Source organism: Podarcis erhardii (genome assembly GCF_964252035.2).
Source record: "Podarcis erhardii genome assembly, chromosome: 9".
NCBI lineage: Eukaryota > Metazoa > Chordata > Lepidosauria > Squamata > Lacertidae > Podarcis > Podarcis erhardii.
The window spans coordinates 52,137,387-52,165,046 of NC_138512.1; the positions used below are offsets into that span (position 1 = coordinate 52,137,387).

The 27,660-nt window shown below is 39.9% G+C and overlaps 1 protein-coding gene across 28 annotated transcripts; it reads right to left on the reverse strand.

Annotated features, from left to right (window-relative positions):
• Nucleotides 1-1,112: 1,112 nt before the first annotated feature.
• REC114 (REC114 meiotic recombination protein) lies at nt 1,113-27,531 on the reverse strand. Of its 28 annotated transcripts, XM_081877310.1 has the most exons (9): nt 11,464-11,845; nt 10,625-10,653; nt 9,663-9,737; nt 9,315-9,483; nt 8,112-8,201; nt 6,774-6,857; nt 4,817-5,029; nt 4,232-4,285; nt 1,113-3,059 (listed from the first exon to the last, which is right to left on the reverse strand). In XM_081877310.1, exons 3-9 carry the CDS (start codon nt 9,689-9,691, stop codon nt 2,898-2,900), a joined length of 801 nt encoding a protein of 266 aa, XP_081733436.1. In that variant the 5' UTR covers nt 9,692-9,737; nt 10,625-10,653; nt 11,464-11,845; the 3' UTR covers nt 1,113-2,897. The 28 variants fall into 28 exon arrangements, with proteins under 28 accessions (XP_081733436.1, XP_081733414.1, XP_081733438.1 ...); XM_081877288.1 differs by lacking the exons at nt 10,625-10,653; nt 11,464-11,845 and adding an exon at nt 27,071-27,531; XM_081877312.1 differs by lacking the exons at nt 10,625-10,653; nt 11,464-11,845 and adding an exon at nt 27,048-27,531.
• Nucleotides 27,532-27,660: the final 129 nt, after the last annotated feature.

A 27,660-nucleotide genomic window follows, 5' to 3' on the forward strand; every position in this document is an offset into this window, starting at 1 on the left:
CAAATGCCTGGAGAGTGTGTTTGATAACTCAAAGTCCCAACTGTCTATAGAAATGGAGAAAAATGAAAAGCAGCAAACAATTAGGGAAGACCTGATGATTTGAGAAGTCTGCTAAATATCAAATTAAGTTTAGGAAGATATTCCAGCATTGTTGTGACTGAGAACTTTTGCATGTATAGCCTTTGCATCTTTTGTAGACAGGATAAAGGAAACAAACTAATCCTGATGTAAATAGTTAAAATTTCATGTGTTGTAGTGAAACCGTTCAACTCATTTAGGTTTGAAATAACATTTTTTGGAGTTAATAGATTTGAGAAATTTTAAAATGCTGCTCCCTGTTCTAAGTTTCTAATATGAGGCACTAAAGCTAAGCTTTAGTGGGTCAGCTATAGTGTGTAGGTGTGTCGTGCAAATGCTCTCTGCACTCCTCCCGGGGCTGGAAAAGGGATAGTTTAACTTCTGGTTTGCTAGTAAAACTGAATTACCATGTCATGAAATGATGCATGTCTATAAACTGTGTCACTAACACGAAAAGTTTGGAAAGCTGTGTACTAGAGCTTATGTACTGTGTACGTACGCAAGCTTCCCCTCATCTACCTGTGTGGGAGCTAGCTGTGGCTGCTCAAGGATAAGGGAAAGACACACTACAGATGTTCTATGTGCAGAGGACAGTGTCACGTCAACTGAACACCAACCAGGCAACTATTTTTCTATTTGTCACCACTTGCTTATGTGTCACTTATGAACATGGCTGCTATGTACTGAGCTGAATCCTAGAATAGGATCCAGAATGCAGTAGTCTGATTGGTCCGCAGGAGCCACCCAATCCAGCTCCAGGTAGAAGTGAATCAAATGACCTGATTGGCCTGCAGGAGCAGCCAATCAGGCTTCTGGAGGAGGTGAACCGCAACCTGATTGGCCTGCAGGAGCAGCCCAGAATTAGCCATCATGCGGGGCCCATTGTGTAAATAATGTATATATAAGCTAGATGTTTTGGGGAGTTTCATTCATTGATACTATGAGCTGAATAAAGAGCATGAAATTCACACTCAACTCCGAATATATTTCAGCTGCCTACTTGGCTACTTCAGCTTGTCTCCCCTCCAGAAATTCAATTAAGCAGTTTATTCAAAAGGTGTATAGAAAACTGAGTAAGGGGCAGAGATCAAAATGAAAATAAAACACTACCAGAATGTTGGAGAAGCAACACATGGTTTTTAGAATGCCCTTGTGTTGTTAATTTATCCATTATTTGCCAGTTTGTGGCTGAGAATCAATAGTACTTTCTTTACTTTCCAATCTCTGTAAACCATAGCCTGTTGGTTTCCATCATCCTTTCCCATTGACTCAGTACATTTTTTCTGGGATGTCTCAAAATTAGACATCCAAGTCATATTGTCTTGGTTTATACCAAATGAGGATGAGGCCTTGAGTTTTCACCTGGCCATTAGAAGAAAATGGGATTTCTTTTTGAGGGGAGTGGGGCTGTGCTACTAACACTTTTAATGCTGTTCTCAAGGGATCAGTGAATTGGAAATGTTTTCTTAATGAAAAGTTTCTCAGCCACTGATTCAATACATTTCAGACGCACTTATTATCGGAACCAATGCACACAGGAGCACCTAATGTAGTTCCTTTCATGGGAAATAGAAATTTTGATGTGTCTTTCATGTTGCACAATTCCATCATATATTTTGAAGCCATTATACTCCTGAAAATAGTTGAACTTATCATTACTATAGAGAGATGTTGAACCGGTTCATAAAATCACAGGAAGATAAGCAGCAGTTTACATGCTGTGTCTACTATTTATGTTGGGAAATGGTTTGCCCTGTGTTTTTTGGAGGCCTCTTGAACTGTTGTTACCAAACTTGCATGAGGGTTCCCAAGGTAGGCACAGTGGTTTTCACCAATGTTAGGATACTAGCTGCCATTCTGAATCAAGATAGTTGGCCTGGAGTGACTTTGCCCGAATTTCGGCATGGCATGATAGGTCCAAACTGCACCAATTGCAAACTTGGCATGAAATTGAGGCAGGTTGTTTTGTTTTGTTGATATTGGGCTGCTGGGTGCCATTTTAAATTAAGATGGTGGACAAAAACATACTTTGGCAAGACTTTGCCCGACTTTTGGCATGACAGGTCCACATTGCATTGATTTGGTTACCTCTGAAGATACTGTCACCACATCTGAAGGGACACTGCCAAATTTTGTGTAACAGGCCCAACCTGTGCCAATTTTGATACCCCTTAAGATATTGTCACTAACTCAACATGAGGGTTCCTGAGTGGGAGGTGGTGATCTTCATCTGCATTTGGATGCCAAGCACCCATTCTGAAACAAGGTGTTTGACTGAAATATGACTTTGCTTAATTTTTGGTGCGATGGGTCCTAACTGTGCTGATGTGAATGCCCCTTATGTAGATATTATCCTCTTAATAACCCCAGTTTTTATCCTGTCTCTTGTGGTGCAGTCCATCTCATGACCAAGTCTAATAAACACCTTTACAATGAGGTTTTGAAGCCTTCCGAGGCAACTGGCAGCAGCAAAGAACTTAAAGAAACAAGACACAGCTACTTCAGACAAGTGAAGCTGAGGGACCAGGTCCCTGACACTGTGGTAGGGGCAGGAGTTCTCCATTAAGATTTTACATTCTTATAAAAGACCCTTTTGGGCTAATGTCCTTTCAGCCATAATAACAAAAAGCATTTTTTTTTTCATGGCAATTTAAAGTTATGTTGTTTTATGCATACCTTTAAAACCTGTGTGCATTTTCTGAAGTGTAATAAATGGATAACCTTTTTTAAAAATAAAACCACTAGCTATGGTACTCTTTCTCAGTTATCTATATTGAATTTATCTAATCGTAACACATTTTCATTTATTGCTTTGCTTCCTACTCATCTGTAATTTTTTTCAACTGCTTCTCCACTTCTTGCACAAATGCTGGGAAGCTCTGATCCAAGAGACACAATCGAATGAAACTGCCTAGATCTTCAGCATTCCACTGGGAGTGTTGATATGCAAGAGGAAGCTCTATGTTTGATGTCAACACATACTGCAGAAGCAAGAAGATATGGTCAACTGCTTACAAAAAGAATAACAATGCTTTCTACCAATTTTGCTCTGACTAATTAAATCTTTCTCTTGATGAAATCCAAAGGCATTGGAACAACTTGCGTACTCTTTCAGAATTAACCTTTCCCTATTTACTCAGAATGGCCGTTTACCATCCTCCCGGTGAGCACTGGTTGCAGCACCTCCTCTTTCGCCTGAACGTGACACAACATCTTAGTTGGTCTTCCCCCTTGGCCCTTCTTGTGCTTAAGGGCTGCAATACATAGCTTGCTGAAGCTAATTCTTATATAGATTATAGACGTATATATACAGTGTGCATAAAGGGTTTGCATCACTTGAACATTAAGGCACTTGCTGCAGTTAAAGAGATGTTGGGCTGCCTTAATATGCAGGAACATTAAATCAGATAGCTCAGTGGTTGGAGCTTGAGACTCTTAATCTCAGGGTCTTCAATATATCTATATCTATATACATATCATTGTGTTCCACAGTGTTTACTTCCAAATAAGCATGCACTGGATTGAAGATTTTGTTTTCTAAATATGCCATTAAAAAATAATAAAATGCTTAAAATGCAGAAAACAAGAGAGAAACTCTGCATTATGGTCTTATTATACTGTTTGCTTGTTTGTAATTGTATTTTTATATTGTCTTCTTCTTGGGTGTTTTTTTGAGGGGGTTTGGTTGGTCTACCCAATTTTGTCTCTGAGGACATTCATAAGAACATGTGGCTCTCTTTTTTGCCTTTTACTAGGGTGTCTGGTTCCTCTGAGCTGGCAGTTTTGTCTCCCCCTCCCACCGCTCCATTTACAGAGAGCACCAGGTTAACTTAACATAAGATAGGGCAGAGCGATGGCCATCCATAGCCAATCATAGTAAAATCTGTGAACATATCTAATGTTGTCTTTCTCTTTTCAGTGCACCATGTTTTCAAAGCGAGGCAGACAGGTATCTTGATCACAGTGAGGGGGGTTCTGGAGATGGAGGGATGATTCTTGCCCCTTTTGGCTGTCACCAGTGTTTTGATTTCCCCCTTACTTATTAGGGGGTATGTTATTATATGTGTCCTTAGATGAATGTCTGTGTTGTTATTATCAGTTTCATTATTCTGCTCTGTCAGAGATATCATATGTCCTGCGCTCAACTATTTACCTGTGCTAGCTCTGCTACAGATGCTCTTTCTTGTGCTGGAGGTTGATTTACAATCTAAAAAGTATTGAAGATAAATTCAATAAAATGTAGGAACATAAATAAAGGAACAAAAATAACGGAAAAAATGGAATGAGCATTTTTTCCAGTTTGTGTGATCCAAAATATTTAGAATTTGTATGCTCTAAAAATTACTAAAATCAGAAGAGCCTTCTAAAGCATCACTCCAGTAGCATGTTTGTATTTCACAGCAGACAGCTGGGGTCAAGGTGACCTGAAAATGGTCAGGATCCCATGACATTTGATACCTAAGGGCTATAAAAGTATAAAAAGGTAATCAAAAGAATAGGCAAACATGCATTCCTGGAAGCCCATGGGACAACAGTTGGCTATTCCTGCAGGGCCAGCCCTTACATTAGGCACGCTGAGACAACCCCATGAGGCAGGGGTGGGGGTGGGGAGGCAATCTATTTTGCTAACCCTGTATTCCTACTTTATAGAAGAAATGTAAACAATACACAAAAGTGAAAACAGTACTTTTCCGTTCCTTCTATCAATCCACCCCCTACATATACCCCATCACCTTACAATGTGCTCCGTTGGTGAATTTTGCTCAGCATCTTTCATCTGACGCTCATTATCTCGCAGCAGGCTGTGAACTGGTTGCAATTCCTGTCTTGCTGCATCCATTACTTGAACTGGAACATAATCAACAAGCTTCTGCACACAGTTATTGCAGTGCTCTTCTGCCTGTGTTTTGGAGTCTCCAATAAACTGAACACGAAACATACGGTGTTTGCTCTATTTCAAAGTCACAAAAGAGAAAATGAGACTAACTTTCCAGCTCCTTAATTTAATTCATGCTGCCTGCCTGTTCTAGGTGTTTAAAAATGTAGTGCTAAAACCATCAACCTAGGTATATACATATCTCTACAGTTGTGATATATTACCATCATTTCCCAATGGAAACTAAGGAGTAGCTAGCAATAGCTTGCACATCTAATACTTGCTTTTTCTGACGAATAGCTCATTTTTTTTATGAAAAGCTTTTCTTTTAGATCTTACTGAATTGGTGCAGCATTGACAACACAACTCAGAATAGCCACTTACTGTAAGACCCCTGGGAGCAGTGGTTTGTTGCCTGGCACAACTGTGGCTGAGCTAGGCGCCCTCTTCCCATCCTGTGCAGTTGTTGGGGGACAAAATCCTCCTGTGGCTGCGCAAGTGGATGGGAGCCTACCTGTTTGAACAGGCCAACGATAGGCTGGCTAGTGGGCATGGCTGCATCATTCATAAAGGAGAGCTCCCAGTGCATTCAGTGGTGGGCAAGGCATTGGGTTGGATCCTGGGGGGGGGGGGCAGGATCATCTCATGTGAGCCCGTGTTATTTATTGACAGGTAATGCTGCTTTTTCTTGTTTACCTTACGGTTGCATAGACATTATCTGCTTAAATCCCAGCTAGGTCATCCTTTTTTCAATTTGGATCAAAACTGGTTTGAGGAAAAACACATCAAAACACAGTATTTCATAAGAAACAACAGACTCTCGGGTGGGGGGCGTCTTTTTGGCTCACATTCTGATGGGTGGGATACTGATAAAACTTATTGCATTTATTTGAATAGAACTTAAATGTAACTTGCTTTTTCCAACCTCAGAGCTTCTTTTTCAGGTATTTATTATTTAAAAATCAGTGTTGTATTTAATGTGACTATATTAAGACCTTTATCAAAAACACTGTAGGCTGCTTCATATGGTCATTTTTGCCATACCAATAATTACCAGTCACACAACTTTATGAAGCAAAGTATTTTGTGAACGGTGATTGTTGCAACAGTATTCACAGCTGGGACAATTCTTTAGCAAGGTCTTCAGATATATAAAAAAGAGGACTTGAATATATAAATAAATATGACACCTGATTAAGTACATCAAAATATGACATCTAAGTAAATGATTTTTCTTGAGTGTACCAAATCACATGTAGGAACTCCAAATTGTATTATTAATAAAATAAAATAAAATAAAACCACTTCTAATAGTTGTGATGAACTATTATAAACTTTTTTCAAAGCATGTAATCCTATTATTTCCATGTTTCTTTGGCATAAAGCTGTCAGGAAGGTAGATTTATAATCAGGCAGCAGGAAACCAAAGAGTACAGAAATTATGGAGGGTTTTTTCCCATATAGCATCTGATAGCATTCTTCAGCAAGAAATGCAGTAGTTCCAGATCTGGGCAAGCTGTCAAATTTTCTGTGGTACTGTGGATGGTAAGGAAGGAGGGGGCTACCAGGCAACATACAGCACAAAACAGAAGGGTTTTCTTTAAATTGGATTCTGTGTGCACATAAACTTAAAATGCCAACAAAATAGATGTGTAAGAAGCACACACATACCTGGACCTATTCAAGGTTTATTAAGTGAAAATAATTAAAGTATAGAATAACGAGGGGAAAGTAATCTAGACAACTGTGTCAGAGAACACCAAAGAGAGATATATAAAAACAAGCTAAGAAAAGAATTTTGAAGCCTGAAACAGCATACCTTTGTTTTTGAACCAAACAAAATGCAATTTGCATTTCTAACTATCTTCAGCCATTGAGAAGCATCAATTAATGAAAAACCTTCCTGGGGGGAAAAACATGGCTCAATTTATCTACAGAAATAGCTCTGAAGCAGGAATACATCTTACAGTCTATTTCAAGGGCTATCTGATCCAAGTCCAGCCTAAAGATAAATAACCATAAGAAGGAAGAGCAGGGGCCTTGAAGTTGCTCATAAACAATTAACAGTTTGACAGGTGTATTAGTATATATACAGTAATGATTAGGAATATTCTACAGGGACTGGATTTTTTTAAAAGTGTATTAGAAGGGAGTTAGCAGAAAAGACCCTCTTCAAAAGAAAGAAAAAACCCCAAATAGCAGGAACAAACTTCATTGTTCCATTTTGGAATTATTGTTCAATCACAGTGGTGTTGTTGCCTTTCTCAGTGGAGAAAACAGCAGCTTGCAAGGTGAGCCTGTGAGCCACTTTGCACACGCAGGAGACATCTAAATGTTAAATACTTTTATTTCTTTGGCAAACTACTGAGATCAAAGCCATCAATGAGGGATTCATTTTTAAAGGGGAAGGGAAATCTTTCAAACAAGGCGTTTCCTGCGCAATGTGGGGAAAGTAGGCTGCAAGTTATGTTTGACTTAAATAATTTCACATTCCTCCCCAGTTTATTCTCACCTTTATATTACGTTTTGGATGGTAAGCTCTTTGGGGCAGGGACCTGTTATCTTATACTTGATAGTGCACAATGCGCACTGATGGTACAATAATAATACTGACAAGCACAGCAATCACTATCAATAGCATGGATCTGGAGATCAAAGTGTATTCAGAGCGGTCAGAGCCCTTAAATGGTTACAGCATCTTGGGGTAGGGGGCTAGGGCATTATTCTGTTTTATTTTGTATTCCAGCTAAAATTTAGTCCATCCAGATCAGGATCATGGCATTCGGGAGACTTTCTGTAAATTCTATTTTACAGCTGGATCTAAATTACAAACTCTATGGCTAAAATATCCAGCCAACTTTTTTCTCCTGCACGCCCGAATCTGCTGGGCACCCCTTCTGAGTGCTTGAAAGCTTTCTCACTGTTTTGTGATACTGGGTTTGTCCTAATAAATTATTGCCCAACTGTGAACTTTTAACTGGACTATATGGCTTTCTTTGCATTTTGTGCAAATTTGAAAGCATCTAGCAAAGTTCTTACACTTGCAAATCATTTAAGCAGTGCTTAGTAAAACCAATATAACATTCCTACAATGAACACTGTGAAACTGAAGGGATAATTTAAATGGACACAATTACTTATGAAAATGAATACTCACCATTACTTCCTTTCCTCTGGAAATGAAGAAATGGCCGGAAATAACTATGGTAAGAACAAGGAAGCCGGATTCCTTGTTTGATTCCAAAACCTTATTTATAACGACAATGAAAAAGACAATGTATATGAGGAATTTATCTTTTGCTTCAAAGCAGCTATTTTTACAACATATACAAATTACTTAAATCTGTTGGTGCCTATTGTAAAAAAACCATAGTTTTATTCCTTTTGTGTGTAGAACAAATAAATAAATAAATAAATAAATGGAAAGCTTCTCTTATTTAGATCTGACAGCCTTTCGTAAATCATGAGAAAGGTGCATAGAGATGAAAGTCTGATCCAAAATCATGCTGGAAGCTTGCACTTCAATGCTAGAGGTTTCACTGAATGGTGTAAGGAACAAAACTCTGAAACTAAAAACAAGTTTAAATCTAACTTAAGAACATAAAGCTTGCTGTATCAGGACCAAGGTCCACTGAACCCACATTTCTTCCTGCATCCCAATTTCTGTGCCCAATCATATGTCTCTGGGTTAGGTCACAAATAGGGCTTGATAGGTTTACCCTCAAATGCTAAACAGTAGCACATCTAGGACCTTCAACCAGTCCTATTTTTCTAGAAAAAGATGTGCCGCAACTCACCATGAACACCTCCCTCTTTCTCTTACAATGGCAAGAGGTGCTGGAACTGAGTTCCTATGAGTTCCCCCTAAAAAAAAGCCCTGCCTACAATAAAAGTAGATTATAGACACTGGCAGTAGCCCAGCAGGGTACAACATCGATTTCAGTCACAACGATGATCTCGCTTCCCATCAAAGCATACAGACCAAAACCCAAATCAATGCATGGAAAGGCCTTCAGCCACAGTGACACTCTCACTACTCACCTAAGAATCCATTGACAAGGTTGAAGTTTTATAGGTGCAGAGTTTTCTTGAACTTTTTAGATTTCTCAAAAACACATACTGCAGCTATTGTTTACCTATGTTAAGTCTCAGAGACTCAAGGTCAATGCTCAGGGACACACGGTTTATTGTTACAAAAGTCTGGTGCCTGCCCCTCTCTCAGCCGAGCAGTGGCAAGAGCCCATGGAGTTCCAAGCACACAAACGGTCTGTGTCCTTTTGGAGAATGAAATACATGCATGGATGGCATATTATATTGACATACAGGGTCCTCCATATAGGCTCAGCTAAATTAAGCTTACCTTCCAAGAGCCCGAGGAACTGCCTGATGTTCCAGGTATGAATGTGCCATAACGTTTCAGCATCCATTCTGCAGCGTTAAGGCAGGAAGCAGCATCCCGTGACTGTTCTGTTTCGGGAATTTGGCCTGGCAGTGGTTGCTCTACTTCAGAGCATGAAGCTGGATCACAACTGACCCACCCAATTTTGGGGAAACAATACGCAGGGTGACCAATATGGAAATAAAACAAAACAGGAGTGTGGGGGAAGTTCAGGGGAGGAAGGTGGAAATATGGAAAATTGTTAAAGACATATTGTTAGAAATATCAATTTAAAATATTTTTAAAAAAACAAACAAACAACTGACCCACCCATGGCTGTTACTGCTGCCTGTCGCCATCTTCTAGGCTACAGTCACTTGAGAGGAAACCACAAAATGGGGGAACCTACCAAAATCAACACGATTGTAAATTTTAGGCAATGGTCCAATGAAGCCTGTCCATCCTAATACTGGAGGGGCAACAGAAGTAACTTTAGTCCACACTGCTTAAAAAATCTGGGACTAGTAGACCCAGTTTGAGTTGCACAACTCAAACTGATTTTTATTTTTATTTTTTGGCATATATTTCAACAATCCCAAAGTTTGAGACATACGTTGTAATTTGCCTGTAAGGTTTCAATACCTATCCCCTCTGGATTAAAGAAATAAAATGATTACAGAACTGAGGAAAGCTGGAAGTTTGTGGGGCTAAAACTGAAGTTTGGAACATTGGGAAATATTGATGAGAACAGGATGGAATAATACCAGGAAAACGCAGATTTATCCATATAGTGGTGAACTTTTAAAATTCAATGGCTGGATACATTGGTTTGAGTATGCTTGTTTTAAGGGGACAGCAACTAAGATTCATTTGTCAATGTTCTCAAGGAAATATCCTCTGCCTTTCTCTGACATAATGGGCTGTTTGCTATGAAGACAGCTGTGGGGAAATACCTTAAGCCAGATGATCAGCCTTGAAATTCCTATTTTAAAATGGTCAAATGAGGAGATACATGGATTGAAAATTAAAGAGGATTTTGAATGGAAGAATTTTGGAAAAAGTGGACTGTGCTGTTAAGAAGTAAAAGGAAAACATCTAGTGAAAGAGAACTATTAGGTTCTACTGTACATTAGATGTCAAATTCACCTGTTTTAATCTAAGGATGAGCAAGCTAATAACTAACTGTAGGTCACCTGGCACATGACAAAATTTATGTATAATATTTTGACAGCATGGATAAAACAGAAAACTATACTTGATTGATTTGCATTAAATTATGCCTCAGTGCTCACTTGCCGTACTCTCCTTTTGATGCTACTTTCCATAAGAAAATGAAATGAAAGTATCATTTTGAAATGCGTATTAAGTCAACAAGCCACTATTACAGAACTTTATTCTGGTGTTCTCTAACACAAACAATTTATGTAACCACAGCAATCTTTAAAATTCTCCTAAAACCTTCTCAAATGTTTTTCTTGTTAAGGGTCACATGTCATTTTTGTTTAGCCAACTTGTTATAATTTTGAGAGACTTCAAGTACAAACAAGGAGGTAATAAAAGTTATTGTTGTCCATGTAAGCCACCACCACCCAGAAAGTCACTTCTCTCTCCTCTTCCCACACTATTTTGTTCAAAAGTCTGTCATGGCAGAAATTCTGTGCAAGGTACTACCCAACTCTGTGAATACCCTTTACGATGTTCAAATTGTAGGATCAAGGCCCAAATTCAGTTTGAAGAAAAGAGCACAATGGCAGCGTGCCCAAATACCTACAGCAGGTCTTCAGTGCAACTGCATTATTTGAATGATTGCTTCACATGTGCAACTGCATTGCCTCATGGTGGGGGGGGGGAGAGGTTCATTTTTTGACTATTATTTACAAACACACACAATTCTATTGTCAGATTAAAGTTGTATGCTGCTTTCTTAGTCCAAAAATAGGCTTCTCACTGGGTTTAGAAAACAATAATGGCAAAACAGATTAACAACAAAAATCATAATTATAGAAGAGCTGCCTCATAGAAAGAAAAAAGCAGTCAGGAGCTGAGGTACTTGGTTAGGCCTGGGGGGGGGGGAACGCTTAGAAAATATGCCTCCTCCAAATTAAAAAATCCCAGCGATTTGGATCCCTACCCTAGCCGTTTCCCATATTTTGTCTCACAGGCCTGAACTAACATCCATTTACAGAACCTGTGCAATTTCCTCAGCTGAGGAAGCCTAAGAGATGAGGGCCTGCATCCAGTCAAAAAGCCTGCTGAAAATATGAACAGTGGCTTGACAAGACAGGCTCTTGAAGGAGCAAAGAGAAGTCACCCTCAAAAGGCAATCCCTCTATTCTGTCTGACGGTTAGATACTTTTGAGAACTCAGAAGGGATGGTGTTAAGATATTTTTAAGATTTTCCACAACAACTATTTGAAAAAGCAGGCTGGAATCCTTTCTATTTCCTCGCTTCTTATAGTGCTTAGCTTCCCCAACACATCCCAACTGTTTCATTCTTGTCCTTAACACAGATTATTTACGTTCTATTTCTATGCCTTTCAAATATTTCTTCAGTCATGTAAATTTTTGGTTTGTCTGTAGTAAATGTAGGGGTGTAGCATCATGGGAAAAGTTATGGTGTTTCCAGATAGGGCCTTAATATTGCATAAAGCATCGTTGAGGCATCACAAATCTAGAAGTATGGAATCATTAACCATTTTTAAAGAAGGGTAATTTGACCTTTGTTATAAAGAATTGATTTCTTGTAAAAGCAGCAGGTAGAAAAACTGGGATGGACTGTCCTGAGTGGTAAGGAGGGAGGAAATATGGTGTGTTTAGGACATGGGGATATGGGTTTATGATTTAGTGTCCCCCAGTCGTGTAGCCTGGGGCTGTGCTTGCAGGGCACTGAGCTGCTGAGGGCGGCTGGGAAGGACGCAACTGGGACGTGCTGGCCCCGTAGCACATCTGAGCCATGGTGTCGCTCCTGGGAGTGATGCACTGGCTTGGACACCTGAAAGTACCGTATGGCCAGAAAAAGCAGCATGGGGCTGGCCTCCGCCCAGAGGCAGCAGCAGACTCCCTGCAGGCTCCACAATGCTTAGCTATGCTCAGGCACTTTGATTTCAGTAGTGCGCCCTGCCCCACAGGTGGCTTGCTTTGCTCCCAAGCAGCTAGCTATGCCAATGGTGTCCCCAGAAATTACTGGGCTTTGCTTCTTTTGTTTCCTTTCCCCCTCTTCCCACAACTTCACTGCTTTCGAAGCTTCCCTATCTGTGCCCAATCCTATGCATGTTTACTCAGAAGTGTGTCCCATTGCAATTAATAATAATATTCAGTGATGTTATGTATAGAGGATTTGCCACCTCAGTTGGGGGTAAGGGCTCGCCTACTAATTTTCTGCTATGCACCCATTTCTGTTAGTCTTTAGCTTTCCTCCCAAGGAGTTCAGGGTTCTCCCCCTCTTCAGCTTTCCCTCACAACAATCAAGTATATAAGTTGAGAGCCAGCTAGCAAGGGGATTCTGCAAGCTGGTGGGAGCCCAAAGTCTGAAGATATCATGGGAGCACCCAGACAAATTCAAATATATAACCATAATTAGAGTAGGTGTATTACACAAAATATGCACCTTTTTTGGCCTCTACTAGTGCATGGCTTCAAGACCAGGACTGCATGGTTTGTGCACTGAGTAGGCAAAATTGCAGATGTTTCAGTAGCAGAAGTAATGTAATGGATGGTCACAAGAATAACCACACAGTGAGACTGACATGCATGCAGAAGACATTGTATGTTTGGATGACACAATGAACAGCATAAGCAACCTGTCAACATGTATGCACTTTCATAACCTGAGAAAATATTTAATAAAAACTTATTTTTAAAAATAGCAATCCTTTTGAAGAATAAAAAAGCTCTTAGACGAGTACCATAACTACCCAAGATATTAGACATGGTGGAAATTATCATGAGAAAGTGATTTGTTGTTTCACCTGACATGCTGCATCCAAGGAATGACAGACTAGTATTGTCAAGGATTGGACAGAGGAGGAATGGTGGAGACCACCTCCCCAGCTTGAACCTTCCAGAGAAGAGGAAGACAGGTTTTATTCTGTTTAACCAGTTTTTCTTTGTGCCTCCTGATCTTGCTATGCTTGTTGTATTTGGAGCCAGGAAGGTATTTGCTTGTAGAAAAATTGGCCAGTCTAGAGGTTTTGCCTTCCCTATAGCAAAATATCACAACTTTTGGCTGTTAAGACACTGGGTGGAATCCTAGTCTTCAAGCTTTGGGTGAAGAGGGTTTATCTGCTTAAAATAATTTTAAGTCGCAGGTTTCTGTGGCAAAAAAGCAATTAACAAATTCAATAAATAAAGTAATAGCTCTGTTCAGTTATGTATTCTGGGAAACTGACAGGGAAAGGCACTGTGGCAACGTGCTCAGTGAAGCCATTTTGGGAGTTAAAATGTTAAGCAAGGAAGCCATTTTGTTGATCTAGGCCAGGCCCCCATATCCAGTAAATACACTCACTACCCAGACACACACAGAGATAGGCTGATAAGGATTACCAAACAAGGACATGGAAGGGTAATGTCCTACTCCTCATGCCCTGTCTCTAGGCAGAACCTATTGTATCTATCAGAGTATGTGTAATGCTGTAACTTTTGATTGGATAAAGACCTGATTCAAAAATGTATAAAGGGAAGGCTCCCCTGTTGGGGAGGACCGGACTTCGGAACTTATTCCTCCGTGCCATTGCTTGCTGCCGGCAAACAATTAAAACTTTCTTGCTTTATTTCTGTTTCTGCGTGGTCCTTTGACTGGCCTGTTTGCTACACGCTAACCTTTGATATGCCATTTAATAGGACTGTTGATCTGAAAGGTGCCAAAACTATCACCATGAAAACCTCCGGACATGAGAAAACCCACTACACGGTTGTGTTGTATTGCTGTGCAGACGCCACCAAATTGCCACCCATGTTAATTTTCAAAAGGAAAACATTTCCAAAAGAAGTGATTCCAAGAGGAGTTGTACATGTTCATGAGAAAGGATGGGTGGATGAAAATGGAATGAGAGTATGGGTTGAAAAAGTGGTCCAAACGTCCTGGAGGGCTTCTGAAAAAAACCTGCCTTATTAGTACTTGAACAGTTTAGAGCACATATTAGCGAAACTACAAAAAAGTGCTTTAAAGAAATTCCTGGAGGTCTTACCAACCAGTTTCAACCTCTCAACATTTCCATCAACAAGCCATTTAAGTTCTTTATGCGAGAAGAGTGGAACAAATGGATGGCTGCTGGTAATCATGATCTGACACCTACTGGACGAATGAAGAGGCCCACTCTCCAACTCCACCTGTCTCTGGGTTTTGGACTTTTTGTCAGAACGTTCTCAGAGGGTTAGAGTAGGGTCACATATGTCCACAGCCCTTAGCCTTAACACCGGCTCACCACAGGGTTGTGTGTTGAGTCCCCTGCTCTATACTCTCTATACGTATGATTGTACAGCCATTTATTCCAGCAACAAAATCATCAAGTTTGCTGATGACACTACGGTGGTGGGGCTCATTTCAGGAGGGGATGAGTCCGCCTATCGGGACGAGGTGGAGCGGCTTTGTGCTTGGTGTGGAGAGAACAATCTGGCTCTTAATACGGCTAAGACCAAGGAATTGGTGGTGGATTACAGGAAAAAAAAGGCGGACATTCAGCCCTTGTATATCAACGGGGAACGGGTGGAGAGGGTGGCGGAATTCAGGTTTTTGGGAGTGACTATCGATCAGGGCATGACTTGGAGCGCAAATACCACTGCTCTGGTGAAGAAGGCCCAGCAGAGAATTTATTTCCTCAGACTTTTAAAGAAGAACAATCTGAGTGAGAGACTGCTGGTGTCCTTCTACCGAGGCTCCATAGAGAGCATTCTCACATACTGTATTTGTGCCTGGTTCTCCAGCTGTACAGCTAGGAAGAGGAAGGTGCTCCAGAAGGTCATAACCACAGCCCAAAGGATTATTGGTCATCCCCTCCCATCTTTGGAAGAACTGTACGGTTCCCGTTGTCTTAGGAAAGCAAACAATATCCTGCAGGATGCATCTCACCCGGGACACAGTCTGTTTGTACTACTGCCTTCTGGCAGGAGATACAGAAACATCAAGTCAAGGACAAATAGACTGAAAAATAGTTTCTATCCAAGAGCTGTGGCCTTCTTAAATGCAGTAACTCGATAGTGTGACCTGGGAGTTTGATGGGTGTGGGTGTGGGTGTGGCTGGAATGTGGTTTGTTTGGTTGTTGTTGTTGTTTTGCTTTTGTTGTTTTTAAGGGATGGCATCCAATTTCGTTGCACTTGTGCAATGTTGCACTTGTGTAATGACAATAAAGAATCTATCTATCTATCTATCTATCACTCAAGTTTGTGAATGGGTGAAAACATCATGGCACTCGGTGAAGGAGGAAATCATTGTCCAGTCATTCAAAAAAATGTGGCATTAGCAATGCTTTGGATGGAAACTAAGATGGTATCTTATATGAAGATAGCGAAGAAAGTAATGTCAGTGATTGTGAGCAACTGAGCTTCATAAATTCTGACTCTAGCAATGATGAGTTCTTGGCGTTCACAGAAGACCAGAAGAGTACTTGAACCTTAAAGTCTCTCTTCATTTGTTAATGACAGTGGTGATGGTTCTCAATGCCACTGTTGACTGCTGTTCACTTTACATGGTTGAAATATTATTCTGATATACCAGTAGTTTATCTTATGGAGCGAAAAATACAGTATGCCAAAAGAATGAAAAGGAAGTACAGTGGTACCTCGGGTTAAGTACTTAATTTGTTCCAGAGGTCCGTACTTAACCTGAAACTGTTCTTAACCTGAAGCACCACTTTAGCTAATGGGGCCTCCTGGTGCCGCCGTAGCACGATTTCTGTTCTCATCCTGAAGCAAAGTTCTTAACCTGAAGCGATATTTCTGGGTTAGCGGAGTCTGTAACCTGAAGCGTATGTAACCCGAGGTACCACTGTATCCACATTGGCTGAAAGCGTCCTGAAGAAGTTTACTCAAACCTGAGAACTTGGGAAAGGATCTGGAGTGGAAGCATTTTTGCTTCCCCCATTCCCTGTACTGAGATGGGCCTCTTGATAAATTCTAGATTGCAAGTGTAAAAGTCAGTATAAGATACAGAGACCACTAAATTTAAGACTGCCTCATAAAACAAGGGGCTCCAATGCCTCCCTCTATTCCACAAGGCCTTCCCCATCATGTGTGTTTGCTCTTATTGTGTACATACTTCCTGATAAAGTTCAGTAGAAATGCCATTTCTTTCCTGCAGTTGCACCTTGTTAAGTCATATGTTTGTCACATCTAGTTTCCAATTGCTTTTTATCTGGAATACTAACTTTCATTGGCATAGGTATTTGAGTTGGTTTTGTCATGATGCATTTACTCTTGGACTCTTCTCATGCGTTTATGTTCATTCCCCCACCCCTTGCTAATAGGATGCTGACCTTTGCCAGACATTCCTCTTTGAATTATAGAGCTTCAATCTTCCCATTCCCAAGAGCAATTTTTCTCCTTTTTACTAAATTATTTAATCTTATTTAAATGATCTTACTAGATTTTGGCTGAAGAACCCTATTTTCCCTAATGGAGGGAAGTGAGCTTGAGAACATTGTGTTTCTTTCCCTTGTTATAAACCTTGTCCAGATTGAGAACTTATCACAAGGGTATTTAGAATGATTGGGGGGAAGTGGGACTGCTCAGTGATTGGCACAACCCTATTTTGCTTCAATACATCTGGCTCATCTCAATCTTATTATTATTCAGAATAAAATCTCTGTATTTTTCTCATCAACTTTGTTTCTGCAATAATGAAGTTTGAAAGGAAGTGAAAGTCCTAAGCCCATTGTCTTTAAGATAGGAAGCTGCCTTGTAACAAGCCAGAGCAAGGAGCAGTGTGGTGGGACAGTACAACATCTGGCCTGTGTGCATGGGGATGTGCGCTGGGCATGTATATAAGAAGTATCTACTTGATCAGGCCAATGGGCCATCTAACCCAACACCCATCCTGTTCTCAGACACTTGTAGAAAACATGCAGGCAGGACCAAGCATAAGAGTGATCTCCCCTCCTGAGGTTTCCCTCGACTGGTAAAAAAATCTCCATCCACTTTCTTCATGCCTTGCTTATTTTAATACATCTTGTTGGCTCTTTCTTGCCTTTTTTATACGTTCACTCCAGAAAAAAATGTTTAAGACTAGGCAAGATATACATTAATGAGAAAGCAGCAAAACAGTGCATTTCATTCTTTGTGTGCCTCCTTCCACAACAGGTCCGGAGGGTGACAGGATGAAACGGGCCATTTCTGCAGTGGCTCCCCGTTTGTGGAATGCTCATCCCCAGGGAGGTTTGACTGAAGCCTTCATTATACACCTTTAGGAGCCAGGCAAAAATGTTCCTCTTTAACCAATAATAATAATAATATTGCAGAAAGTCTGTGTCTAAGTCAAAGACAAACTGAGTAAAGCAAATTTCTTTGAGTGAATATGAAAGAGGATTCTCTCAGGTAAATCTTATACTAACTTCATCGTCTCTCCTTATAAGGACAATTTATTCATGGATGTTCATCAGGATGGTAGGACCCCCCTCTTGCTCAGTTCAACCCTACCCAATATGTGGAATCATGGTCGCTACATGAACATCATTCTGCAGATGATACAAAAAGCAGGAAGCTATCTAAAGACGAGGTACATTGCAGGATATGTTTAAAATGTGGCACTTACTGCAAGAACTTCATGGTATTGATACCATTTTTCCTACAAAAAAGCACTATTAGGGTGGTTACCCTCAGAGGCGGATGGATCCAATGGGTTTCCCAAACAGTTCTGGGGGGTTTTCTGGCTGATATAACTGGTGCTCCTGTCTAAGACGTGGCTGACCTCTGGGACATCCAAATGGCTCAGGTTGTTGAGCACCATCTCCCACTTTATGGAGCCCGTTAGGCTCCTTGGTATACTCCTGGCCTTTAGGCAAAGAAACAAGCTGGGAGATAGTTTGAATAGAAGCAGATGAAAATCCATTCAAATACAGGGACTTCCGGTGGAGCGCGGAACCGTCTGCAGGCGAGGGTTCTTTCTGCGGAGGAAACCCTAGCTCTTTTGCCAGAATTTGGGGGTTTTTAGGGCGCAAAAACCCTCTCGTTAAGCCTCTGGAGGGTGTCCAGAGGTTCAGGTTCCCGGCAGAGCCAAGTAACCGCGCGTTCGGTCGTCAGGTAGTCTTTTTGAGAAAGGCGAAGAGTACGACGGAACGGCGGCAGGCAGTCGGGTAGCCATTACAGCGGCGTTTCATGGCGAATCGGCAAAGCCCCGAGCCTGCAAGGGATAGCGCTCCGCTCTCAAACAAAGAAACTCGGATTCGCAAAAGATTTGGACTTAACAACAACAAGGAAGTCTCCGAGTAATAAGGGAAAAGTTCGAGTTCAGCGGTGGTTTTGGCTTCATTGAAAAAAGACGCACTGCAGCGAGCAGAGCCCAAAGAGAAAGTAAGTTACCGCTAATGGATACTGTATCTGTCTCTCTCAGGCAGCTAAGTTACAATTGAAGAGAAACTCCTCTTATTTTAAAGGGGAGAACTAAGAGGGAGCAGAAAAGAAGTGAGATTGAAAGAAAGCCCAGAAAATAAAGAACTGGTGTTGTTGAAAATACAGATAAGGCTGTCGTTAATAATCTTTTCCGGGAAGAGGCAAAGCACTGAGGGGACGCGCTGACGCCATCTTTAGTGGGAGAGACAAGGAGAGACAAGGAGAAGCCTCCCAAACGCCATATTGTAGGACTATAAAAGAACTTAGAGAAAACGCTTACTGTTTGACGCGGAAGGGAGCAGATTGACACGGATGGGAGCAGGTACTCACGTTCTTTTCCACAATATCGGTCGTGCTCTCTCCCCTGCCACCCCCATTTGTGAAGTTGTAAACAGACTGAACAGACGGAACAGATAGGTTGTTTCTGGGGTGCGTGCATAGTATTATACTGGGACACTCAACCTCTAGTATTAATTTCAGAAATACCAGCGGTTCCCCCCTCGCGGTCCTGGACTTAGTGAAAGTTTCAAGCTCGGACAAGATAAGGTTTCAGTCCGGACAGACACTGGTCTAGGAAAGATCTAAACTATCCACTCCTTAGGACTAAACGAATGCCTTTTGTTAAGGGCTCATAACCTCCAGATTAGAAGCCTGAAGAGCGGTTTTTTATAATCATACCCCATTTCTATTTGGACTGCATGGTCTCACAAGTTTATTAATTAGGTTTTTGGGCGCCAAGCTGCCGACTGGAATAGTCCGAACGGGGGCAAGAAGATTTCAAACTGATCACTCTGGTATATAACGGGCAACCTATCCCCCTCGAGATTGGAGGGTGAAGGAGTTCTAATTAAATCAACCAAGTGGACAGAAATACTGATTGAAGTCGGCAATTACTGTATCCAGCTGTATTTTGAGTTGTTCATCGGATATCTGTAGTCCTATTCTGGCTGTTGCTTTTTGGTGTTTCATGGTATTTGGCACCCATATCTCTAAATTGGTTTATATTTCCTGTAGGGATTAATTTTGGTTTCGGCTTAGGGGCATTGATCTAACCCAAGAACTGGTTTTGAGTAAGAGTAAGAACAAGAATTTTAAAATAAAGAAAGAAGGGTTAGACCGCTAAAAACAGTGGGACATCTGATATATAAAGATTAGATATATTAAGATTAGCGAAAATGTCATACAATCAGAAAAAAGGGGCGGAGGGGGGAACCCCAATAGAGAGGAAAGCTTCTAAGCAGGAAACAGAATTTAGAACAGAAATACTGAGGATGTTTGCAGAAATTAAACAAAGCGAGAAAAATTTAGAGACAAAATTAGAGCAGGTAGATAATAAAATTGGGAAAATGGATAAAAAGATTGAAGAGACAGTGAGTGAACTTAAAGGACAGATTAAGGAGGTAGCAAAAAGAGTGGATGAGGGGTTGAAAAAGACCAAACAGGAATTGAAAGAAATGAGACGGGAAGAGGAAAAAATGAAAGATGAGATAGTAGAGTTGCATAAAACTCAGGAAGAATTAAAAGACTCCATTGCGATGAATGAACTCAAACAAAGGGAAGTGAACTTAAGAATGAGACAGGTCCCGGAATTACAAAATGAAAACATAAAAGAAAGATTAATAAAGGAATTAGCACAGTGGATGGAACTAGCAGAGGAGGAAGTGGCAGGAGCAATTTTAAATGCATATAGAATGAAAACGAATGTAGGCAAAGCAAGAAAATTTCCAGGCGACTGTTTAGTTATATTTAAAGACAAAGAGATGAGGAATCTGATTCTACAAAGGAATAGAGAGAAAAGATTGTACATCGATGGGAATTACATAATTGTGTTTAAAGATATCCCTATAAGATTGTTGAAACGTAGAGAACCATATAAACCACTGGTGCAACTGTTGAAAAAAAATAGAATAGACTTTCGCTGGGAATTTCCGGAGGGTGTTTCATTCTTTTATAAAGGAGCAAAAAGAAGACTGATAAATCCCGAGGAAATAGGAAAGTTCACAAGAAGATATAAAGATCTTCAACAAGGAGAGGAGGAGCCGAGAGGAGCCGAAGGCGGGAGGAGTCCGAGGGTGGAATTACAGCTGGGAGAAGAGGTAGAACGGAGGGAAAGGAAAGCAGAGGAAGAGGAAGAAGACGAAGAAGGAGAAGAATCAGAGAGACTTTAGACCAATAAAAAAAAAAAAAAAAACTCAATAAAAATGACTTTAACACTATGTAGTTGGAATGTCAATGGGATGAATAATAAAAAAAAAACGGAATGGAATTGAGCGTTTCTTAAAAAAGAAGAACTTAGATGTCACATGCTTACAAGAAACGCACGTGGCAAAGAAACATAGGAAAATCCTGATTAATAAGAGGTTAGGGAACGAATTCATCTCCTCGGATAAGGAGAAAAAAAGGGGAGTTGTTCTATACATAAAAAACAAAATTGAGGCACACCAATTATTTAAGGACGAGGAAGGAAGAATAATAGCGGTAAGAATAAACTGGCAAGGCGAAGTTTTGATAATAGTGGGGATTTATGCCCCCAATGGGAATAAGACAGAATTTTTTAGCTTATTGGAAGAAAAGCTATTTGACTATATGGACCAAAAAATCATATTAATGGGAGACTTAAATGACGTGGTCTCAAATGAAATGGATCGACTAAGAAACTCAAATAATAGAGACGGCAAATTACCTAAGACATTTTTTACACTGACTAAGAACTGTAACCTTATCGATATATGGAGACTGAAACATCCCTTAGAGAAACAATTCACATACCACTCAGAACCGAACCAGTCTTTTTCACGATTAGACCAAATATGGATTTCGAACGAACTGTCTCCAAGAGTGAAAAAAGTCGAAATTCAAGCTAAAGTTTTATCGGATCATAACCCAATTGAAATGGAGATGAAAGGAGTGGAAGGACGAATCTTTAGATGGAGATTAAATGATAATTTATGGGATGACCAAAAATTTGTGGAAAAAATTCGGAAAAGACTAGGGGAATACTTTCTGGATAATCTCGATAAGGGGGTGAAAACAAGCACGGTATGGGATGCAAGTAAGGCTGTAATGAGGGGTCTCTTTATCCAGCAAAATGTCGTGAAAAAAAAGAACAGAGAAAAGAGGTTAAAAGAGATCTTGAGACAGATTACAGATAATGAGCAGAAACTGATTAAAAAGCCGAACATTGAAAAGATACTACAGGAAATAAAGTCCCTCCAAACACAAGTTGCAACTATAATAAATAAGGAGGTCGAGTGGAATATTAAATGGTTAAGACAAAAAAACTTTGAATTTGCCAATAAATCTGGTAAGTGGCTTGCGTGGCAAGTCAAAAAGAGGAAGGAGCAAAATACAATCAATAAAATAGTAATAAATGGAGAAGAAACAACTGACCCGAAAAAAATTAGAAAAGGGTTTGTGGACTTTTATGAACATCTCTACAGAAACAAAGAAAGGAACAATAAGAAAAAGATAGAAAAATACTTAAAAAATAAGGTGACGAAGAAGATCTCACCAGAGGAAAAAGATCAGTTGAATGCCCCAATTTGCAGTATAGAGATAGAAGAGGTGATAAAAGAATTAAAAAGAGGGAAGGCACCGGGTCCAGATGGGTTTACATCGAGTTATTATAAGGAAATGAAAGGTACGCTGTTAACACCACTAACCGAAGTAATGAACAACATTCTTAAAGAAAGAGACATGCCCGCTTCGTGGAAAGAGGCCTTCATAACAATCATCCCAAAACAAGATTCGGACCTAACTCAAATTAAGAACTACCGACCCATTTCCTTATTAAACACGGATTATAAGATCTTTGCGAGTATCTTAGCCAAAAGACTAAAAAAGATATTATTAAAAAAGATACATGAAGATCAGACGGGCTTTCTCCCGGGTAGGTTAATAAGAAATAATACAAGATCTATAATAAATCTTATTGAATATTTATCAGATAGAATTGACAAACCAGCTAGTTTAATCTTCATAGACGCGGAGAAAGCTTTTGATAATGTGATCTGGGACTTCATGCTTAAGAATTTGGAAGTAATGGAGGTGGGACAGGAGTTCTTAAATGGTATAGAAGCAATTTACACGGAGCAGAAGGCAAGATTGATAATTAATGGAGTTACCACTGAGGACATAAAAATTGGTAAGGGAACGAGGCAGGGCTGTCCGCTCTCACCGCTGCTCTTTATAGTGGTCCTGGAAGTGCTGTTGAATGCGATAAGGCAAAATAAACAAATTAAAGGGATAATGTTAGGATCAAATGAGTATAAAGTCAAGGCTTATGCAGATGATGTGGTTTTTACGGTGGAAGAACCTATAGAAAGTATAAGGGCAATTCTGGACGAAACGGAGGAATTCGGGAAACTGGCAGGATTTAAACTGAATAAGACTAAGACAAAAATGATTGTTAAAAATTTGGATCAGGACAAGATTGAATCAGTGCAACAACAAACTGGAATAGAAATCGTTAAAAAGGTAAAGTATTTAGGAATCTGGATTACTAACAAAAATATAGACTTATATCAAAATAATTACGTCCCGACTTGGAATAAAATCAAAAAAGATCTAGAGGTCTGGTCCAGGCTGAAATTATCATTCTGGGGGAGAATATCGATGGTCAAAATGATGCTGCTACCCAAGTTGTTATTTCTGTTTCAAACCCTACCCATATTAAAAGGAACAAAAATTTTTAAAGAATGGCAAAAAGCCATCTCTAGATATGTCTGGGAAGGGAAGAAGCCCAGAATTAAATTTAAGTTGTTGACGGATGCTATAGAGAGAGGGGGCTTCGCTCTACCCGACATGAGATTTTACTATGAGGCGACATGTTTATGTTGGGTGAAAGATTGGGTTAGGCTGGAAAATAGAGAGTTATTGGATCTCGAGGGGTACAACAACAAATTTGGGTGGCATGCGTACCTATGGAAGGACAAGAAAAGGGTGCATAAAGGGTTTACCAGTCATATTTTTAAGGGCCCACTAATAGAGGTTTGGGATAGATATAAGGATATATTAGAACCAAGAATACCACACTGGCTTTCTCCCCAGGAGCTAATGGGTGTTAAGAAAGTCAATATGGAAGAAAAATGGGGGAAGTATGGAGAAATGGTTATAAATGAAGGTGGGAAGTGGAAAATTAAACCATACGAACAGGTTAAATCGCTTACACAGGGGTGGCTCCATTATTTTCAGATAAATGAGATGTTTAAAGTAGAGGTGAAGGAGAGGGGTTATGAAGAAAAAGAGTCAATATTTCAAAAAGAGATTATAAACAGTGAACAGAAAAATCTCTCAAAAATGTACAAAATACTTCTGGAGTGGCACACTAAGGATGAGGAGGTGAAGTCAGTGATGGTACAGTGGGCGAGGGATTTGGGGTATAACATTCAAATGGAAGACTGGGAAAAACTCTGGAAAGTGAATATAAAATTCACAGCCTGTATGTTGCTCAGGGAAAATGTGATGAAGATGCAGTACAGGTGGTATCTGACACCCGTAAAATTGGCAAAGATGTATGGGGCAGACAACAAGTGCTGGAAATGCAAACAGAAGGAAGGGACATTTTACCATCTATGGTGGGAATGTAAGAAAGTTAAAAGTTTCTGGGAGGAAGTGTATAACGAACTGAAAAAGATGTTAGGTTATACTTTTGTTAAAAAACCAGAGGCCTTCTTACTCTGTATCCTGGGAAAAGATATTAGGAGAAAGGATTTCAAAATTTTTCTGTACGCGGTCACGGCGGCTAGAACCGTGCTTGCTCAGAGATGGAAACAGGAAGAAATGCCAACGGTGGCAGAGTGGAGAGTAAAATTAACAGAATATGCTGAGTTGGACAAACTAACAGGGAAAGTTAGATATTTAAAAGATCAAAACTTTATTGAAGACTGGGGTAAATTCGTAAGTTATCTGGAGAATAAATGTTCAGTTAATACAACGTTAGTGGCATTTAAAGAGGCTTTGTAAAGAGTTAACAAGTATTGTTCAACTGAAATAATGTAAAAAAGGAGGTACGAATGACAATATGAAAAGATGTGATGTGATTCTAAGATTAAAATATGAATGAATGCCAACATCGCTGAAGGAAGTCCAAAATGAGAAGAAATGTAGAAACTCGAATATTATGTATATATGTATATATGATTGAAAGCTTTTGTCTTGTGTTTTGTTTGTTTTTTCTTTTGTATGTGTATGAAAAATGAATAAAAAAATAAAAAAAAAAAGAAAATCCATTCAAATACAATCAAACACTGGTGAGAGCTCATCACTTAATCTATCTTGTGGCAGTGCAGTGAAGTCAGCAAAGTCTAATAAGCAAGACTACTAGTGTTATTTCTGTATGAAATGGTATTTGGATATAATAATGTAGGAACAATATGTAACTAGAAACAGCTCAGAAATTACAGAAAAGCATCTCATAATATTGAGGGAACATGGTAGACAAGAACTTCTAGGTAAGCACTGCCATCTTGTGGGTAATTCAAAGGGGAAGCTACCAAAAAATCATACTAATTGAAAGGCAAATATTTTTGGATAAATCACTTTGTGACTGTGTTTGATTAATGACTTAACTGTAATAACATTAATGACTTAACTGTAATACTAATTCAGCTAATTCTGCAGTTACTATTCTTTCTATTCACTATGTAGAGGAAAAAATCCTTCAGGAAAAAATACACAATTTCCCCCGCTTCACAGTATGTTCTCAATCTTCCACCAGGATCATTGAGATAAAGCAGAAAACAAACAGACTCCTTGTGATTTCTATATCGATTAAAGGGTAAAGGGACCCCTGACCATTAGGTCCAGTCGTGACCGACTGGGGTTGCGGCGCTCATCTCGCTTTATTGGCCGAGGGAGCCAGCGTACAACTTCCGGGTCATGTGGCCAGCATGACTAAGCCACTTCTGGCAAACCAGAGCAACGCACGGAAACACCGTTTACCTTCCCACCGTAGCAGTACCTATTTATCAACTTGCACTTTGACGCGCTTTCGAACTGCTAGGTTGGCAGGAGCTGGGACTGAGCAACGGGAGCTCACCCTGTCCCGGGGATTCGAACCGCCGACCTTCTGATCGGCAAGCCCTAGGCTGTGGTTTAACCCACAGTGCCACCTGCGTCCCATCTATATTGATTAGTGTGGTCTAAATGCCCATGACCATTAAAAGTTTATTTTCTTCAATATATTTCAAGACCACTGCCCAAACTGTCAATGGGCAGCCATGTTAGATACTCTTGCAGCAAACAATGAGCCTCATAGTACCTTATAGACTCGATTTCTTTTACCAAAGGTGGACTTTTTGTTGATTAAAGCCCACATCATCATATCCTGTTATTAGAGACACACTTAAGTCCCGAAGAAAATAAACTGTGGCACCAAACAACCTCGATATAAAAGGCTATTACCATTTGTTTACTGGGGTGTGAAAAGGATAGATCACAAATCTTGCACTGAATACTAAGCAATGCATTATTGTTGTTAAATGGCAAGAACTCTCTTCCCAGAGCATTAGTTATGCCTTCCAAATGCACCCAATATGCACTTTTACTTGAAGAATGTAAAACCCCTTGGTGGACTACAAATACTCTAATATTTTTATCTAGAAATCTATTAAACACAACTCTGGAACCCATTTAAGAGCTTTAAAAAATATTTTAAATAAACATTCTGCTACTCCACACAAGGCTCTCAAGCCTAGTTTCCTTTTTATTCTATGTTACTGCATTTTGAACATATAGAGAAGTATCGCCTGTTTTCATTTTATATTTTTAATCAATCCACTAAGTATTCCTGGGGCATTTTTAATTCCTGAGATTTTAGGGGCTGTGGCTGAATACCTGCCTTACTATGGCAACCCCATCAGATGGGTGTGGTACAAATTTGTTGTTGTTGCTAATGCAGTGTTTCCCAAACTTAAAATAACCATACTCTCCTTTTGAAAGTTAGACTTAATGGTGTACCTCCTCTTGGAAGATTAATTGGAGATTGTTTTAAATACTATTTTATCCAGCCTAAATTCTGCCATATGTCGTTTTGAAACCCTTTCATGTACCCCTGTAGGTACAAGCATTTCCCTCCCAAAAGACATCATGAAGCCCCAAAATACTTCAGCAGCCTTACAGCCTCTAAATAAAGTGGCAAATAATATAATTGTTGTCAATAATAAAAAGCTGACCTTTATGTTTATTAGTTACCCACCCTTAACGATAAGGTCCCAGGTGGGATCCAACGACAAAAAAAGACCCCATGTTGCAAATGATTTAACACAGAAAAATAAAGCGGGCTCCTAAAATACACATCTCCAGTAGCAAAAGCAAGGATAAAGATTTGCACAGAAGATACAGGAGACCAACCTCGCTCCTAGAACAATGCCTGGTTCAAAAAGTAGGTTTTTTAAAAATCATAAAAGGTATGAATGGAATTTAATTGAAATCTAAAAAGGGGAAGTGGCGATCACACTGCACATAAGTTTACATTAATTTTCTTTGCTAATAAGCCTCAGCGTATTTTCTTTCTTTTTTTGCCACGTGCTCCAGCGCTCTTAACTTTTAAAGCTGAAACCGCCTGCAGGTTTCAAGTTAAGATTTTACTTTGTAGCAACCCCTTCCCCAGAGAAAAAAAAATACACGCCCAAAAATATAAACCTCTCCTTATGAGAAACAAGAATCAATCCCCGCTTCTCCCCGTTATTAACAAAAACCCACGGAGCTCCCTAATCAACCACCATGAAAGGACGTAGGGGAGGAAACGCTCAAAAATTTCACGCATGCGCGTTTCCATAGTCTAGA